The sequence below is a fragment of the Bos indicus x Bos taurus genome, chromosome 22, assembly GCF_003369695.1.
Source record: "Bos indicus x Bos taurus breed Angus x Brahman F1 hybrid chromosome 22, Bos_hybrid_MaternalHap_v2.0, whole genome shotgun sequence".
Taxonomy (NCBI): domain Eukaryota; kingdom Metazoa; phylum Chordata; class Mammalia; order Artiodactyla; family Bovidae; genus Bos; species Bos indicus x Bos taurus.
Window position 1 is genome coordinate 16,519,218 of NC_040097.1, and position 18,464 is coordinate 16,537,681.

The 18,464-nt window shown below is 44.0% G+C and overlaps 1 protein-coding gene across 5 annotated transcripts in view; it reads right to left on the minus strand.

Annotated features, from left to right (window-relative positions):
- The window catches only part of ARHGEF3 (Rho guanine nucleotide exchange factor 3), a 313,634-nt gene that overhangs the window by 48,654 nt on the left and 246,516 nt on the right, over positions 1 to 18,464 (minus strand). The window contains exon 1 of one of the 5 annotated variants that reach the window (XM_027523868.1): positions 13,702 to 13,779. The exons of the other annotated variants lie outside the window; for them this stretch is intronic. Coding sequence (XP_027379669.1) covers positions 13,702 to 13,728 — 27 coding nt within the window. The 5' untranslated portion in view covers positions 13,729 to 13,779. Of the gene's footprint in view, positions 1 to 13,701; positions 13,780 to 18,464 lie in introns of those variants that run through there. 5 annotated transcript variants of the gene reach the window in all.

Genomic DNA, 18,464 nt, shown 5'->3' on the forward strand with positions numbered 1-18,464 from the left:
CGATTTGTACCCCCTTCCTTGCAGCTGGGGACGCAAGGTCCTCTCCTGGTAAGCAGAGGGTATCTCTGACTCACCTTTTATGTGAATGAACGCTATCCTACTACATTTTGTTCTCTTAGCTTTCCAAACAAATTATCCTGAACATAACACAAACTTTCCCGGACCATTAATACCATGAATAAGGGACATAAAATGTTACAATGCTTGGGATCTGCTTCAAAGCGATATGGGAACAGGGAAAGGGTCTGTGTGGGAAATGGCATGGATTCCAGGTTTTGTTGTAGAGTTCAGTCACTCAGTTGTGTCTGACTGTTTGTGTGGCAACTGGCAAATCTAGGGGCCAACCCTAGATTGGCGAAGGATGTAGTATGCACAATCCTGCCTATGGTGCCTGGTCAAAATGCCCCATAATACAAAGATTTACTTCAATGGACAGAAAACAGTTTTGCAGATGTACTAGTGAATGTTGACCTGGAGCAGACAGGTGCCATCTGAGATTTTTACTTTACTTGTTAGTGAGGGTCTGTCTAGTGAGAAAGGATACTGAGGAGGCAGACATCATCTAGAATTGGATGTAAGTAGAAGAAACCTGGTAAAATGGAAAAAAAAAAAAATCCCACTACTGAATTTAAATAATTCTCAACTGCTATAGGCCAGAACAGAGCCAGATCCAGGAGGCTGGAGACCCCATGGAGAGGCACCAACATGGCTGTCAAGATTCCATGAAGTCTGTTTGATTACTGACTGGGCTACTATTTGCTCTCACTAAGAAACCCATCAATTTGCCTGAAACAGGGCACTCAAAGCCAGTGTACTGGGACAACCCAGAGGGATGGGATAGGGAGGGTGGTGGGAGGGAGGTTCAGGATGGGGGACACATGTACACCCATGGCTGGTTCATGTCAATGTATGGCAAAAACCACCACAATATTGTAAAGTAATTAGCCTCCAATTAAAATAAACAAATTGATTTAAAAAATAAAAAAAGGAAAGGAAACCCATCAACTGGCTCCTGATCACTCAGCTCCACAACATGAAACAATCTGGTAGAGTTCAACTCTGATTTGTCTTAGAAATATACAGAGAAAACAGGGGTCATTCAAGATCAGGCTGCCCATCAGAAGAGACCTCTGTTCTACTGTATTGGTTTTAATTTGTGAAGGTGCTTTCCTTTCCCTACAACTACCTCCTGAATTCACTCTGTTCTTTCATACAAAAGCCCAGTCTTCCACTAAGAAGGCTGAGGGCTCCCGTCAGCTGATCATCAGTTCCGCTCATTACAGTTGTCTCGACTTTACCACGCCTTTCCTTGTGGTTTACATTGTTTTACAGTTAATACCCGAGATTCTCACCCTTCAAAATTTCTAGGTCACCACAAATATTCTGGTCTCACTTCTTATGACACCTCCTGTTGCCAAAGCCATCCCACCCTTTTATTTTGTCATCAAATCACCATAGGAAGAGGCAAGGAAGAATTATCCTGCAGGAGTCAGAGGGCCCTACCAACACTGTGATTTTTGACTTCTAGTCTGCAGAACTGTAAGAAATAAATCTCTGTTGTTCTAAGCCTGCCTGCTTGTGATACTCTGTTACAGCAGCCACGCGAAAGATATTTGCTGGAAAATTTCCTCCATAGTAAAGTTACTATTATTCCCTTTGTTAATTATTGCACAGAAATGGAAGAGATATTTTGGGACTATATGCATCCTTGAAACTCAGTTCTGTGAGTGTTTACCCAGCATATGCAAAGTGGCTTCACTCACGTGTACAGGTGTCACCCTTGGGGGAATGTCTCCTGGCTGAACAGGGAAAACCAGAAGGTTGATCCAGGCAGAGCACCTGAGAGAGTTAACCCTGGGAGAGTGGGCAAGGAGTGGGCAGGCGACATGGCCAGTAGGCAGGGCACAGTGGGCCACAGCGGTGTGCAGGACACGGGGGGCCAATGAGGAGGCCTTCACAGAGCTGTCTGAGCGAGAGGGGCGGGGCTGTAGGAATGAGACAGGGAGCTTCTTCGGAGTCTGCAAGGGACTTCATCTTATTTCTTCCAAAACGGAAAAAGGCAGTAATGAAATAATGGTTTCTAACTCCAAAATTTCCATAAAAAATTTTTGTTGCTGTTGTTATGTTTTCTTTTCCCTGGCATGGAGCTAACTGACCTGGTATCATTTATTACCAGAAGTTAAAAGGCAAATAAAGAGGGCCAAATTCCAACGGAAACCTGGCTTCATTGATTAGGCCAAATGCATTTCAGAATTATTGGTTGCTAACCCTCAAGGTGAACAAAAGGTCTTCAGACATGGAACTGTAATTTTCCCCTAGAGACGCTTATCGGTGATTTCAACGGATGGACCGCAGGCTTTGTGGACGCTGACAAACCACCAGGAACAGCTCTAGGAAGAACTCCTGACACCTTCCTCCGGGCTAATTGCGAAGGTGGAGGCCACACCCTGGTGCTTATCTTCTCCAGGTGCAAGGCTAGTCACCTCACACTGTGCACCAATGGAGATCACATTTCCCTTTTGAGGAAACAGCCCAACTCTCTCTGCATCAGATGCTACAAGCAAAACACCCTAATTTCCTTCTTTCAAAGAAAAAAGTGGTTTCTTTTTTGTTGTTGTTACTAGGGACTAAGCCTGGATAAATGAAATCCACAGGACACTCTCAGTTAGCTTAGTCTTACGGCCAAGTTGTAGACAGGGTGTTGCTGCGTTGAGGATCTGATAATTTCTCCTGTCTTCCCTCAAGGAAATGCTAAAAAGCACATGATGGAGACATCAGAAGATGGTCTGCGCAAATTCACAAACTGAACCATTGACTCTCAGGGCTGTAAAACTGAACACATTAAGGATGGGGAGATGGTCCTTATTCCCTGTATGTCAAGTCAGTCAACACCTTGACTTCTGCTTGAGCCAGCCAGCACCTACAACCTCTGGCCAAGGTCAGCCTGTGAGGTGGTTGCTTTCAGGGGAACCATGCATAAGGCAAAAGCCTGAGCAGGGGACGCTGGACTGAACTCTCAGACACTGCTGGCATGAGCCTCTGAAAGTACGCTCAGTTCCAGCCCCAAACAAAGCTCCCATCAAATGCAAGTAAAAAATGAGAAGAGAAAGAAGTCAAGGTTTAGGACAACTTATGTGGTCATCCTGGCTTCATTTCCTCCAGGCTTCCCCTGCTTCCTTCAAGTTCAAAACACACGCTGGCAAAAACACTATCACTCTTGAATGTTCGTATAAACTTAATGGCAGAATGAAAGAAAGGAGAGTGTGCGGCAAGTTAGATGGATTTCATCCAGAGTACCCTGCAGGAGCAACTAATTTTACTGCAGACTCTGAGAGGGTTAATGTTCCTGGCACACCACTTCGTTTCTGAGAGAAGACCTCAAGCAAGTTATTATCTGTATCCCTATCATCGTTGAATGTTTGCCCCCACACTGGAAAAGAAGCCTGTTCTTCTCTGCAATGGGGCTATTAATTTTTTCTAAATGATGGTCTATGGGATAAAGAAAACAAAACCAAAACAACATCTTGGAAAATAATTTAGTAAAATACAGGACTCTCCAAGAGCTGAGCCGGGCAGCAGCCTAGGTTACAAACAAAGTCTCTTAGCAGTGCCAGTAAAATAAAACAGAACCACTGTTTCAGACACCCTATTTTTGGCTAAGGTTTCACTCCTCAATTACTTTCAAAGTTATTCGTTTCAGTCAACATTATAAGGGTAAGTCAACATTTGTCCTGGCAGCAAGCCCAATTTTGTTATTTTATTAGTCTGCTACTAGTTAAATTGGCCCATGATTAAACACATCTAATAAATAGCCCCAGAAGATTGGAGTTTAGCAGAAAACCACATTCAAGTTCTCTTACACAGGATGTTACTATTATTTGACCTTGGGCAGAAGGAGACAGGCACACCTTCACCTCGATAGGTTCCTTTAAGCAAATGCCAGCCCACTGCCTGAAACTCATTTTGGTCATGCCCAGACATGGCACTGCAGACCTTCAGAGAAAGAGGAAGCTAAATATTTAGCTCTCTCTGCGGTCCCTGGCTCAACATACGCCTTCTGATCATCAAGCAAAGCCCTGACTCTGTCAAGGAGAAAGGGCCAGATGTTTAGAGCTGAAGCACTTTATGAGTCTGACCTCGAACAGTGTGAGAGCTGCCGGCAGACTTGAGCCTCTGTGGCCCTTACAGGGAAGCAAACCTTGGGCACAGATGTTTTCTCTTGATTGGTGTCAGGTTATGTCTTTTTGCCAAGCAGGCCACAGAAGAAATGTGCCCACAAGTCTGGAAAATGGGGTCAGAGTCTCACATTACTGGTAGATGCCAACAAGTCACCCGGAGGTGACATGGTGACCTAATTACAGCCACAGGCCTGGAGGAAGGGCTCTGTGGTCTGGGGTTTCAGTCAGTTGTTTCCTACTGACTTCTTGGAAGCCGTGGGGTGGGATATAAATTCTGTGTTTATCTCTGTAAAAGGGATTCCCTGGCTTCCCCGTGGGCTGGGTTGAAGGTGTAGGGGGAGAAGAATGCACCGGGGGTGCCAGCTCTGCTTCAGGGTTTGGAAACTGTACAGGTCTGTGTACAGACCTCAAGGGCACTTTAAGGACACTGGCTGAGGGTTCCTCCGTGTTTAAGAATGAGCAGAAAGCCTCTGCTGCAAGTGACAAAGTTCTTATCACTCTGGCACCCTAAACGATTCTTTGCAAAGGTTCTAAGGATAAAATATGAACCAGCCTATCTGGCCAGAGGACCATGTCCTGTGAACTCCATACCTTCTGACTCCAGATCAACAATGTAACTTCCACAGGCTTGGTCTCATGCCCTGTGAAGTGGGGTGGCTCTCCTACCGACCCACAGGGCTGTGCTTTCATTCATTCCCTGTAGCACTGGGCTCTTCCCTGCCCAGGGACAGAGCTGTCACTCCAGGTCACTGCCACAGTCTCACCAATGACATGCCCTGCTCTCTGAGGACTTGGGCTGCTAGGAGACCACATTTTAATTCCACATTCTTGACTTCCCTTTCCTCTTGCAGTTTCATCATCTGCTTAGTCAAGCCCTGACTGGACACAGCAAAACTGGGAGTGGTTTGGCAAGATCCAAGGCTACATCCAAGTAGAAAAAAACATCAGCCATGAAATCCCAAGATAAGAACCTGAGGGGCTGAAGGGCACCCAAGTAGGGTGGGTTGTGAAGTCTACAAGGAACTCCTCCCAGCCTACCCTCCCCAGCCCACACTGCTGAACTGTGGGCTAGAAGAGTTGGCTTCCAATCTTGCCTGATCCCAGTACTATCTGGGATGAGGCAATGATAGGAATTCCGGGTGTTCAAGCCATGTCGGAGGTGCAAGGTAGAACTCCCAAAAACAACATGCTTCTTTTGGCTTCCAGAAAGCACCAGGCACAGATCCACCGACCTGTTCTCTCTCTCTCTCATCCTCCTGTCATCCCTTGAATCTCAGCATTATCTTAGCGTCCCAGAAGAGGAAAAAGAAGCACAGAGATGGAAAAGGATGCACAGATCGCAATCTCAGTGTCCCAAAGGAAGCACAGTGTGTTCCAGGCGAATCTGAGATGAGCAAACACGTCACAGGCAAGCAACGCTGACAGCCGGGTCTGCCATCTGACGGAAGACGAGGCTGGGGTAAGGGATCCTATATTCAGCTGCTAGGTGAAATCTAAAAGGAACATCCAACCAAGGGCCCTGGGTCTGCAGGAAAAGAACATGGACCCCCTCCTCTGGCTGCCTGATCAGTTTCTGTTCTGGATGCGAACAGCAATTTGGAGCAGTTTGCAAGCCTCGCAGAGGTGTGACTTCCAGAGAGAAACATAAAATGCAGTTACTGAGCTCCCTGGTAACTCTATGCTGTCCCTCTGGGCACAATTTATCCCGTCAAACCGTTTGGTCTGTGCGCATCCTCCGCGGCACATGCCTCCACTTGGAACCGGGGAACACTGCACTTGGGTGTTACAGAACAGCCTGCTCTCGACTGGGAACAGGATACACTGAAACCTGATCCTTCAAAGTGGAAAAAGCTACCAGCCACACAGCCACCGGGGAGTGACTGAATTGGGAAAAAAGGTTTTTTCTTAAAATTGAAAACTTTCCTGCTTTGGCTTTCAGCTGACATCTTACCGCCCACCAAGCAATGGTTTATAGGAAAATAAGGTACAGGAAACTGTGAGGATTCTGTAACGGATTTGTATGGCCTCGCCATTGCTCCCACACTCCCCAAGCAGGCAGATGAATAGCTTCACAATGTTATTCCTTGGGAGGTAGGGTGGGTGGGTGGGTGGGTGGGTGTGGGTGTGGGTGGGTGTGGGTGTGGGTGGGTGTGTGTGTGTGTGTGTGTGTTGGTGCACACATGCAGAACACAAGACTGAACTTTGTTTGAGAGTTTTCCTTCTGTAGCACGTTTTTAATGACAGGAATTAAATCATGCCCACTAACAATGTATTTTTCCAAAGGCTCATAACAAACCCTGGCTCCCACTGCTGTACACTTCCAACCTTGAAACACAGTGATTATGTGTTATTTCTAACTCTCAGTAATTAATATGCAACCAGATGTATCATTATCTACAGTCTATTAAAATTCAGAAGACTGTGCGTTTGAAAAAGGCTGCATCACACTGACAAAGGAGGCGAAAACCTCCGAGCCCCAGCCCTGTTCCCCAGTCACACACGGTTCATTTCAATTACAAAGACACATGAGGGCAATGAATAAAAAAGGGCAGCTGACTTAAAAGAAGTAAATACAAATCTGTGATTGGGTTGTTTAGTTTTGCCACTGGAGACTCAGTGGTAAGGGGTGCCAGTAAAAGTTTCCAGGAAAGACAAGGGCAGTTTTGTGGTAAAAGAAAAATGTCCTTTATTCCTGAAGTCAAGTGCTCCTGTGGCAGAAAGGGGCAAAGTTCCCATGAGCTTGCCAGCACTGGCCAGCTCTAGAGGGAAGGGCTCCTCTGGGAGACTTGGTGAGGGTCTAACCTGACAGATTCCCCCCAATCCCCAAGCACCCTCAGGGATGAGGGGAAGGCCCGTTCACCAGAAGGTGCTCCCTCCTTCTGCCCCACCACTTAGGGGTCAGGCTCTGGACCACTCCTGAATTTACAAAGCAGGTCTGGGCAGAGGGGTGGCAAGGGGCTGCCCCGGCCCAGCGAAGCCTCCAGAACTGCAGCTACGTAAACTACATGCTGCCAGGGCCCCGACCGACCTACTGAGTTAGTTCAGTCACTCTTTGTGAGCTTCTAGCAATTTTCTAGAAACAGGGAAGTAGGTCGTTCCACCCCGACCCAGATGTAATTCTCTTCTGATTTTGTCTAGAGGAGGAGAGGAAGAGGGTGGGAGGATTGCAAAATGGGTAAAGGGGGTCAGCTCTGTGGTGATGGATGGAGATGAAACTTTTGTTGGCGACTATGCAGAAGTCAAAGAGTGTATACAGAAGTCAAAATATAATGTTGTACACATGAAACTTAGATAATGTTGTAAACCAACGTAACCTCAATTTAAAAACAAAAAGATACCCCAGGATTAAAATAATAAAGACAACAATAAAAAATTAAAAAAAAAAAGAGAAGAGAAGGAAGCACTATGCAGCCAACGGGAGACCCCTGGATGGGGAGGAGGAGATACCAAAATCCATGGGGTCTCCTGCTACCCATTGCCAGCACACACAGTCACTTATTTAGTCCACACAACAATCCCAACACTCCATTTTATAGAAGAGGAAGCAGGTGTTCAGAGAAGTGAGGTGTCTTGCCCCAAGTCATACCCAGTAGTTATTGGCAAAGCTGAAATTCAAGTTCAGCTCTCAACTTGAAAGCTTTCCCGGACAGGATATGCAAATTCCTCTTACAATAACAACTATATTAATAGTAATAAATGGCTTCCCAGGTGGCTCAGCGGTAAGCCTGGCAATGGAGGAGACATGAGTTTGATCTCTGGGTAGGGAAGATCCCCTGGAGAAAGAAATGGCAACCCAACCCAGTATTCTTGCCTGGGAAATTCCATGGATAGAGCAGCCTGATGGGCTACTGTTCACAGGGGCCCAAAGAGTTGGACACAACTGAGCACCCTGCAACAGTAACGATACTGACAGGCGATTTTGAGCCGGACTTTGTCAAAGTATGTTCCATGCGTGATTTCCTTGATTTCACTTACCCATTTCACAAAGCAGGCAACTGAAGCTCAGAGGGGTGAAAAACTCTGCCTGAGGTCACAGAGCTGGTAGTGACCTGCTCTATGACCTGCTCTATGGAGCCAGACTGAGCCCAAGGCTGCGACTCTCTGCAAGGCTTGGTTCTAAACCACAGCACTGCTGTTTCCTAAGCCAAGGGTCAGGAGCCCTGAAGAAATCAAAGACTGTAGAGGCAGAAGGGACTAAGGGAAGGGGTGAAAAAGTAGGAATGTTGGTTCGACATCCAAGTCCTGAAAAATTCAGGAATCGGCATGCCTTTTGTGAGCTCCCCCCACATCTTAAGAATGCCTGGCCAGGCACACAGGCGCCAAGCTGGTGTTCAGGGCAGGCCAGGGGACTGGTGGGTTAACATCCAGCACCAGGGGGCTCATCGGATGACCCCTCCCAGTGCTGCCTCCCCTCCCCATTTGCCAAACTCCCCACCGAGGCTGCTACATCTCCAACCAGTGTGCCACTGATTGACAATCACTGCCAGTACTTTAGGGTTGTGAATGACCTCATCAAACTCAGGGAAAAATTCCTTGAGGGTCAAAGCATGCCCTTCTTTTCTTTAAACCCAGAAAGAAGGAAAAAAAAAAAGCTAGCTAGAGTCTGGTCTCAACAAATATTTACTGACAATCAAACAGCACTGGGAGTCATTTTTAGTTGTCCAACTCTTCGCCAGCTTCTAACAAACGACCTATTTATAATTAAAGTGTGCTGTTAATGAATATGACATGAAAAACTCCCAAAGCAACCTAATCCTCCTCACCTTCCCTGGGTCTATGTCTGTGGTCTGAACGTGGGTGAGGTTCCCAGATGAAACGTGTCAGGTGGCGGCTGGCCTTTAAGACAACACCACACTCCTCATCTCCCATGAGCAGGGTCCCGCTCTACCCAGAGCTCATACCACACCCTCTGCGGGAGAGTTGTTATTGGAACACTAGAAAACCACACTAAATTTTTTCATCCTACCTGGCAGGGATAAATGTGAAACTTGCCAGTGTGCTTGGAACATCTTGTTTTTTCAAAAATAACGCCCAGTGCCAACTTGGATCCCTGGGAAACTGGGTGGATGTTTCTTAAAAGGAAGAAGTGACCTCCCAGTACATCACTTGATAGGGATGTTCATCCACAGCTTCTGCTCAACTTATGGACGGGGAAAATAGATGCTGTTGTGGCTAATGGTCTGTGCAGCACTTAGTCTGGGGATGCCCCCGGCATGCCCCATTTCATCTTTACAACTCCCTTGGAAGTTCTCATTTTACAGATGAGGAAAATGAGGCTTGGAGGATGAGTCATTGGTGCAGGGTCTCTTGCTCATAAGTGGCCAAGTTTGGGATTCAAGTGCAGCTCAGTCTGACCTTCAAATCCAACTTTCTAACCATGACACTCGATGGCTGCCCCAAATTAAAATGTGATCTTGCTCCATCCCTTCCCTCAGGGTAAAGGGGAAAAGGAAGAAGAAGGGATGATTTTGGTTGGAACTTTGGAACTTTTACTTGAAGTTTTGAAAAGAAAAAAAAAAAAAAGGTTTTTGTTCTTAGAATAGAAATCCAATTTTATTTTTTTTAATTGGCTAGTAACAAGTTCATAATAATTTTCTATGTCACATTCTAAGCCAGCTTTGTTCTATTTAAAAATGTTAATATCTGAAATCTAGGTTCTATGTTTAAAGCCCAAGTTTCTAGTCTGTAAGTCACTGTACCCAAACTTGGAAATTTTTGTGGCAGAGTGCTAGTCCTAGAAAGGTCTCAGAACTCAACAATGCACTGTTTCCACCCCCTTGGTTTCATCACAGCAGTTTTTTGCTCTATGTACATGTTCCCTGAGCTATTACATAATGTTTCCTTACTTGTAAAAATCAACTCTATCATTGTCTTAAACAGAAAATCACTATCAGCTGCCATAAATAGGAACTACTTTTTAAAAAAATGAACCCCCACTGTTAAATTTCTTTTAGAGATGCTTGCCTGCCTGAGGCCTGTGCTTTGTTAAAAAGAGAAATAAGCAAGTGCCAGAGAGGCATTAAAGACACCAGCTCCAAAGGAACCTTTCTCTTCCACATAATGAGAAAGATCAGAAGGGAACTGGAGAGGGAAAGTGATTCAAAACTGTTTTGTATCTTGTCTCCGGGTCACCTAGTCTTATATCATTTGAACTACCACAAATGTTATGAAACCCATCTTCTGGGAAATAATGGTCTAAATCAGTCTACTCATTCAGCAACTAAGATGCTGAGGTTCCAAGAAGTTGAGCCTGCTAGCACCCTGACCCCAGCTGGTAGTGAAACTCTTCTAAGAACCAGCTTAGAAATAATTGCTGCTAAAGAAATTCAGGTGAGCACTTAAGAGTCCTACAAAGCAAAGGTTTCTTGATACTGAGCCAGAACAATGCTCACTCTTCTAAATTGTTACAGCCTGGGCACAAAACATTTGGAGACTGACAGGAGAAAATCAGGTATCTTTTCTGATGCTGTCTCCTTCAAAGCTCTCTGAAAAGGCCCCATCAAACAGCTGAGGTGGAAGGCTAGGACTCTTCACTATGCATCTGTGGTTGACACGTCATCTACCGTTCAATTTTTTCGCCTTCAGTCTATTTCCTTCTTCACAGTGGTTTCTCCACAGTGGTCTTCTGCAAGACCGCACCCAGAAGCACCAAGCAGTCACCTACCAGCAAGGAGGATGGCTGCCGAGGTGTGAGAAAATGAATCAAGGCGGCCAAACCTAACAGGATACAGATGGGTCACCCCCACCCCACCTCTGTGAAGTCAAAAATAAGAACACTCGTCTTCACCAGTGACCTTTAATTATCTTCCCTGTGTTTGCCGGGGGTCGTTCTTGACAAGCTTACGTCACTGGGGGATTATGAAACGTTAGCACTACAATATAAGATAACATGCTTGAGGAGGGAGCTTGCACTGGCCTTGTGTCAGGGCCAGGAAGCACAAAGGGAAACTTTATCACTCAGTCCCTTTGGCCATCGGGTCCAACTCCATCTCCCTCTGCCCACTGGCCTGTTCCCTTTTCCCCTCTGCAGCTTCTATCTCTAGCAAGACTCCAAAATTTCAAATCTGACAATGTATGGCAACCAGTAAACATTTAACTTTTTTTTTTAAGGTCCTAACATAGGTTCTCAGTTTTATCTAATTCAATCAGGTTGCCAGGTCTAGTGGTATCTATGGAAACAGTGCCCTTGGGGAAATACTCTATTTGTTATTACCATTTAATTATCACTTCTGATGCAAATTACATCTGCAGAGCTCAGAAAGACATCATTTTAAGGGATGTCATCTACATGCAGAGAAGTTTGTGTCTCTTTTTTGTGGGTTTCCTGTTTGTTCTAACAGGGATCTCACATCGCCTTCCCAGATAGCTCAGATGGTAAAGAATCTGCCTGCAATGCAGGAAACCTGGGTTTGATCCCTGGGTTGGGAAGATCCCCTGGAGAAGAGAATGGCTACCCATTCCGATATTTTGTCTGGAGAATCCCCATGGACAGAGGAGCCTGGTGGGCTATAGTCCATGGGGTCGCAAAGAGTCAGGCATGACTGAGTGACTAAGCACAAGACCTTGCACTTGGATCTGTAGGAGTTTGGGCCAAGAGAAGGGCCCACAAGTCCACAGGCCCCCAGGTGAGGTATGCAGTGTTCAGGTTAAGTTTAATGTGGCTCACTTTGAACATGCCTAAAACAGTGCTGCTTACAACCACCCTCACTCAGGAACATGACTGGCTTAAGCCAACATTCTGGTGTGTCAAGAGGTTAAGGCTAGTCAAGGAGGGGCCAGCATTTTAGCCTTGCCTCCTGATCTCTCTGAATCTCTGTTTCCAAGACAGACCGTGCCTTTTGCAGGTCCCTAAGCTGGTGCAGGATTCAAAGGAGAGAGTGCACATGAAAACAACAGACTGTTATCAGAACACTCGGCAGCACTGCTATAGTGATCACAATGAGACGAGAAGGGGGACGCTCCGATGAAAGGTCCCTTCCCCCACTTCTCTACACGCCACGTGCATACATATATAGTTACATTGGTTACATCATCTATATAATATGCTCAACTTTCCGCCTCTTCATTTTTCTCAGGAACAGTAGGGTATTTCTGTTTGCTAGTGTGGAATGGCTCAAATGATGTCACTGATCCCTGGCCCAGAGGCCATGGCACATGGAGCCATCTCCTTCTCAAAGGTCAGAGAGGTTGCTGGCTCTTCTGGCTGTTATAAGTAAGCAGGAAAGGATGCTCGCCTGGAACCAGACAATCAGACTTAAAGCTTTCAGCTCTGCCAGTCCTGGCTGTGTGATCCTGGGGAAATCATTGAATCTCTCTGACTCCTGGTGTATTCTTATCTTTAAAATGAGGGTTATTATACTCAGGTGAGGCAAAGAATACAAAAGTATTTTGAAACCTATAGAATGCATAAACATAAAACATGAACATTATTGCATATAACGTCATTATGAACAACTGTGGACACACAGCTTTATTCCCACAAGAGTTAGAATACTGGGTGCAAAGATTAGAACCATTTTTGTCTTTTAATATGCACAGAAAAGTCTCCTCACTGCACACAGAAGTATTTTATTTCTCTGCAGCATCCCCAGCTTTGGGTTTTATCATGTCTTTAAAGTACTTGTGACATCAATTAGGTATGAAATAGCATCTTAAAATTATTTGCCTTTTCATTTCTACAATTTCTATTGGAGTGAACTTTTAAAATAATGTTACTTTTGTAATGTGAACTGCCTATTATTATCTTCTTGCCCATTTGTCAACGGACATCTTGGAGTGTTCTTTTATATCTCCATGAATTATGTAGATGACAAAGATTAATCTTTTGTCTGTCATCTCTATTTCAAAAGTCTTTTTCAATGTATCAGTCTACTCCCCTTGTCTAAAAAGTGCACTAAATATAAAAACAATCTTGTTTGTTGATATAACACCATACAGTGTCTTTAGGCTGGTCAGTACTCAAGAGGTCACTGAGGATGTCCAATGGAAATAAGCAAGGAAGAGAAAGAGTTTGGACGTTATGTCCCATTTGGAAAAGTTAGAGGAACCAGGATGTCTAGTCAGGAGAAGACAGGCACCTGGGGGAAGAGTGTGGTGTGGGTACGTGTGTGTGCAAGTGTGAGCATACATTTGTGGAACAGGAGTAGACAGTAGGGAGAGATAAAATACTGACAGAGAGAAAGTGTCATTGTATAATATTCAGCTTGAGAAAGGAATGTTACAATTAAGAAAAGATTTTCTCATGATCCACAATGAACAAAGATGCAATGCATAGGCTTGGAAGGTTCCTGGAAGTGTTTGAACCGAGATTGAAAGGATCCAGCAGTGGACGAGAACTGGGCTCCACGTTCTCAATAGGCCTTTCCCAAAAACTCAGGTTCTCTAATTCAATGACCCCGGGTCATTTCCTAGAGGCTGGTTTTGTTTATTTGTTTCATAAATCCCCGGAAAAAAGCCTGTTTTGCTACTCCTTTCCTCCTCATCTTAAGAGCCAGAAAAAGAAAATTTTAAAAAGTGAACTTACCGTTAAGGTTTCTGGTTTAGCTCCCATTAATTGAGTTGACTAAGAATCAGCTGCCTTCTTGCAAAAGGACACAATGACCCAAACACAGAAGGACCAGGCACAAGTGTTTCTAGACTTTAAAAGATCCGTTCCTTTTCTAGCCAAAGGTTTGGAGGCCTTTCTTGACTAATAGCCTCTTCTTAGCTAATAACCAGTGTCAAGTCATAAAAAATTGAAGGCATTAGAAACCACTGGCCTTTACTCCTAATAGTCCATGAGCCGACACAACAATGATAAATGGCCGTGCAATCACAGCAATTTGCAATCACAAAATGTGAGCCCTGTACCCATCACCGGAGCTGACAAATTATGGAAGGCAACTGTGTGCACACACCACAAACGAAGGAGCCCTTCCAAATACACACACACCATTAGTAACGATTATATGTACATAGGACTCTGTAAAATTTGCCTGTGATCAGTCACTTATTTTCATTTGGTTGTTATGAAAATAGTGGCACTGGTTCAGGATTTTACAAGCAATCACAAAGGATCTTAAGAAAATGACACAATTTGCAAATTCCAGATGGTGGTCAGAAGCTTCCAAGTTACTAGTTTATGTGGAAGGCTGGTGGTTAATGCAGATAAGCAAGATGACTAATTGCAGAACTAACAGTGTCACCTCCACAGTGCTGAGCATGCGGAATTCTGCCAAAGACTAGCTCCTTGGTCTTGAGAAACACAAAATGGAAGTTACCAGAGCCCTCCCAAGTGAAGGTTTGTACAACTCACTCCTGTGGGTCGTGGCCACTCTATGAAGTGGCTTCCAGGCACACTCACTAATGGTGGGGTCTCCCTTCCAGGCACTCAGAGAAAAAATGGGCCTTTGACCATGAGGCAATTTGCTCTGGCAGGGATTCTCACCCTTCATGTGTTATGTGGTGAGGAGACTGGCGATTTAGTCATTTAGAGGCAACATGATGTGGTTGGGAAAGTACAGACTTTGGGGTCAGACTGGGTACGAATACTGGCTCCTCTATCTACCGGCTCAGCCATCCTGGAAGGGCCGCTACCCAGCTCTGAGCCTCAGTTTCTCCTAAAAAAAAGGCGGGGGGCAGTTACACCAACCTCACTGGATCATTGTAAGGATGCTTAGAGGACTTACAGTCAGACCTCTGTTGCACGGATGTGCATAAAACAGCATTTGGGGAATAAGGATGGTGATCATGTTTCTTAAAATTGTTTTAGGAAATTTTCTGTGATACAGAGGTCTTGATGATGCTGCCGTTTATGGAGCACTTCCCATGTGCTTAGCACTGTACACGAATCATCTCATTATGGTAGTGCCATCACCATGCCCATTTTACAGCTGTGGGAACTGGGGCTGAGAAAAGCACAGGAGACTGTCCAAGGCCACATCACTAGCAGATGTGGAGATGGCACTGGGACCTGGACAGTCTTATTCCAGAGCTGATGCCCTGAACAGCCTCAAATGGACATATCAGCATATCTTTTCTCTAATAAACCTACTCCTAGTTCACAGGCATCTTGGAAGACCAGGACCCCCAAGATACCGATCCCCAAGAGAACCATGGCCGATGACTATACTCAGCTCTTGCCAGCAAGTGAGAGACCTTCACTGTCCATGAGGCTCCCATCCAGAACCACCTGAGGTCTCACGATTCATGAAGGCTAATTAATCACCTGATGAAATCAAGATTCCAACTGCAATAACTCCTTGGAGCTATTTCCATGTAGTTGGCTGTATAAATGGTCAGCTCCACACTGTATGATACAAATTCCAAGAAATGTATAAACCACTAGAAGCCAGCTCACCTCCTTAGCTCTCCAGCTGGCATGTAAGGAACACAGCTCCAGATGCATATATTTCAAATACACTTATGGACTGACTCGGGGCATAAATTATGGTGGGGCACAGAGTTCACCTTGCCCTTTAAAACAGAAACTTTAAAGGTACCTCCTCAGTTAATCAAGTGCTCAAGATTATGTACTCAGAAGAATGTGTTTCAAGGCACTTTACATGGCTTTTGTTTTGCATCCCCCCTTTTTCTTCACAGAGGTAAACATCCTTAGATGCCACAGGATACACTGGTATTAAAACCTAGACTGAATCCATCAGGAAACCTGGCACTGGGTCTTGGCTTAACTGCTGGTTTGCTCAGTGGCTTTCTGCAAGTCACTTCCCCTCAGCGTCTTTATGCATAAAGTGAGCAGAATAATACTTGTTTTATGTTACTCTTACAACATGGTTGTGTTCTCAAATGAGACATTAAATGTGGTACTTAGAAAAAGAATTGAATTCCATCATTTCTAGGTCATTCCAAGGTTCCACATAAAGTTACTGGCTGAGTCAAAGTTAGAACAAAGGGACAAGTCAGGACCATATACAAGAGAGACAAAAGCAATGACTACAAACATCACTAACTAAACCTGGCCTAAACTAGATCGACATCTGAGACAGTGAATCCTAAAACCAAAAGTAAGCTGTTCATCATATTGTCAGATATATTCTTAGAAAGAAAATAACAGAATCACCACTTTTTTCATTAAATGGACTGCAAAACACCTAAAACCTTCTCACCAGGCTCCAGCTTCCTTAGCCAACATATACATGCATTTGAGCCTTCTTTCTTGAAAAGCAAACCTCCCCATGGGAAAACAGTGACTTCTGACTTGGGATCGGTGTAATTCATGAGGACTAACAACTTTTCTTTGAGTGACTTAATCAGGTATTCAAAGCACTTAATAATGCCTAGAAAAATCAGTTCCTCCTGGCATGAGAAGTAAGTACCCATTAAATATATATATATAAAAAGATCAATGGAACAAAGTTGCATTGATGAGTCAGAAGAAATAAGCTTAATGATGCTCATGCGATACTGTTTCTCTGTCAAAGTCTAGTGCTACTGCACTAAAATGAACTAAGCTCCTTAGATTTCATGGTTAATGATTAGAGCTGGAAGGATCAAGTTGGTTGTCATAATAAAATTAAACATCTGCAACCAAACTCATATACCTATGTCATAAGAAATACTAGATTAAGGAGCTACATTGTATTAATAGCATAATCCATGTAGAATAATTTTAATATTTAAAATAGATAATTTAAAGAAGATAAATATTTAAACTATATCATTTTTCTCTATCACTGAAAACTATCATTGAAATTTTAAAATGCACAAAGCATTTAATCCCGAGTAGAAATTTTGTTATGATGTGTTTTCGAGAAAATGTCTGTTGTTGCACATTTTTACTCAAGTGCATGGTATCAAATGCACATTAGTGACACCCACCCCTTCCCCATGAGCCTTGCCCAGCATACTTGCTGCAAGAATAAACAAATGCTGGAAGGCACTTGCCCATGCATCGCTGTGTGCCCACTGTCCTCACAGCAAATTCTGAAGGAATAGTCATGATGTGCTAAAGGGCACAGGTGCTTTGCTTCAGCTACCCCTGAAGGTTAAAAAGGACTTTGGATTGGCCAATCCTTCTTTTCAGCATAACCACCTTCTTTCTACAAAGAAAATGATCCTGAAAAACTACCTGTATTGGAACTAACAGTCCATACCTAGCTTATAAACAAGGATATAATCATGTTTTTCAAAAGGCCAACTAGCATATGCTGTTTTTTAAACACAAATGCTGATGACACCTGCTGGTAGCAAATATATTTTAATTAACTGCCTATGGAGAAGTGAGGCCTGCAAAGGAGGGCTGTCTTCTGAGCTGATATTGAAACAGAAAACGAGCCCCCACATCACTTAAGTTTCTTTTTCTAACTCTGCCTATTGACATTATCAGGAAGCGAAATGCCAGATTAATCAAGCTAGGGGATGTACTGGATTTGCCTTCTTGGACTCGAGAAGTATACAGTACACGAGACACTTCTACTCTGATTTAACCACTAGGGGGAAAATCCTAAATAGTGATACCTGAAAAATATTACCAACTATTTAAAAAATTGTTCCTCTCCCACGCTTATTCCTATACCAGAACATCCCCATAAAAGGAAATTAAGTCACATTTCATAATCTGGACCCAGCTACCGTGAAGAAAATTAGTATTTGACTTCTGGTGATACATTGTTCATATCCATTTGTGAGATACAGATATATATGTGTGTGTGTGTGTGTGTATATATATATATATATAAGAAAAGAATAAGAAAAAATGAAGCATATGGGTTTTACACCTACACCTTTAGTCAAACTGCACAAAAATATAGGACTAAGTGATAGCAGGAAGGGACCAGAGTCTAGAGCTATCCTCATTATTCTTTTCTTTGACTCAATTCAATTTATTAATTAAACTCGGTTACGCTTTGCTTCCTTCCAAAAGGAATTTGAGCAGACATTAGCTTCACTGCTCCTACATTCATTAAATTGTGAAGTTCCCCCTGAAAAGATCATATATTTATTCTAAGCCTGAACAACCTGAATTCTGTGCAGTTGCTGTCCTGTCAAAACTTCAGTAAGAGCCCAAACACCACTAAGACCATCACACTTCTACAGCTGCTGGGAACAAAAGCCCTTTGTGAAAATATACAAGTGAAATGAGGTGTGGGACAAGGGTGAGAAGTTAGTCTCTACTCAACTTATAGAAAGCTGATTATAACCTGAAACTGTTTATAGAGTTGTGTCAGTGTGGAGCAGCTCTTGTTAGAGGCAATGAATCTTTGATGCTGTTCTCCCAAATATACATAATTCAGTGAACCAACTGCACATAGCTAAGCAAACCCAAGGGTGGCAAGTGGGTGGACCCCC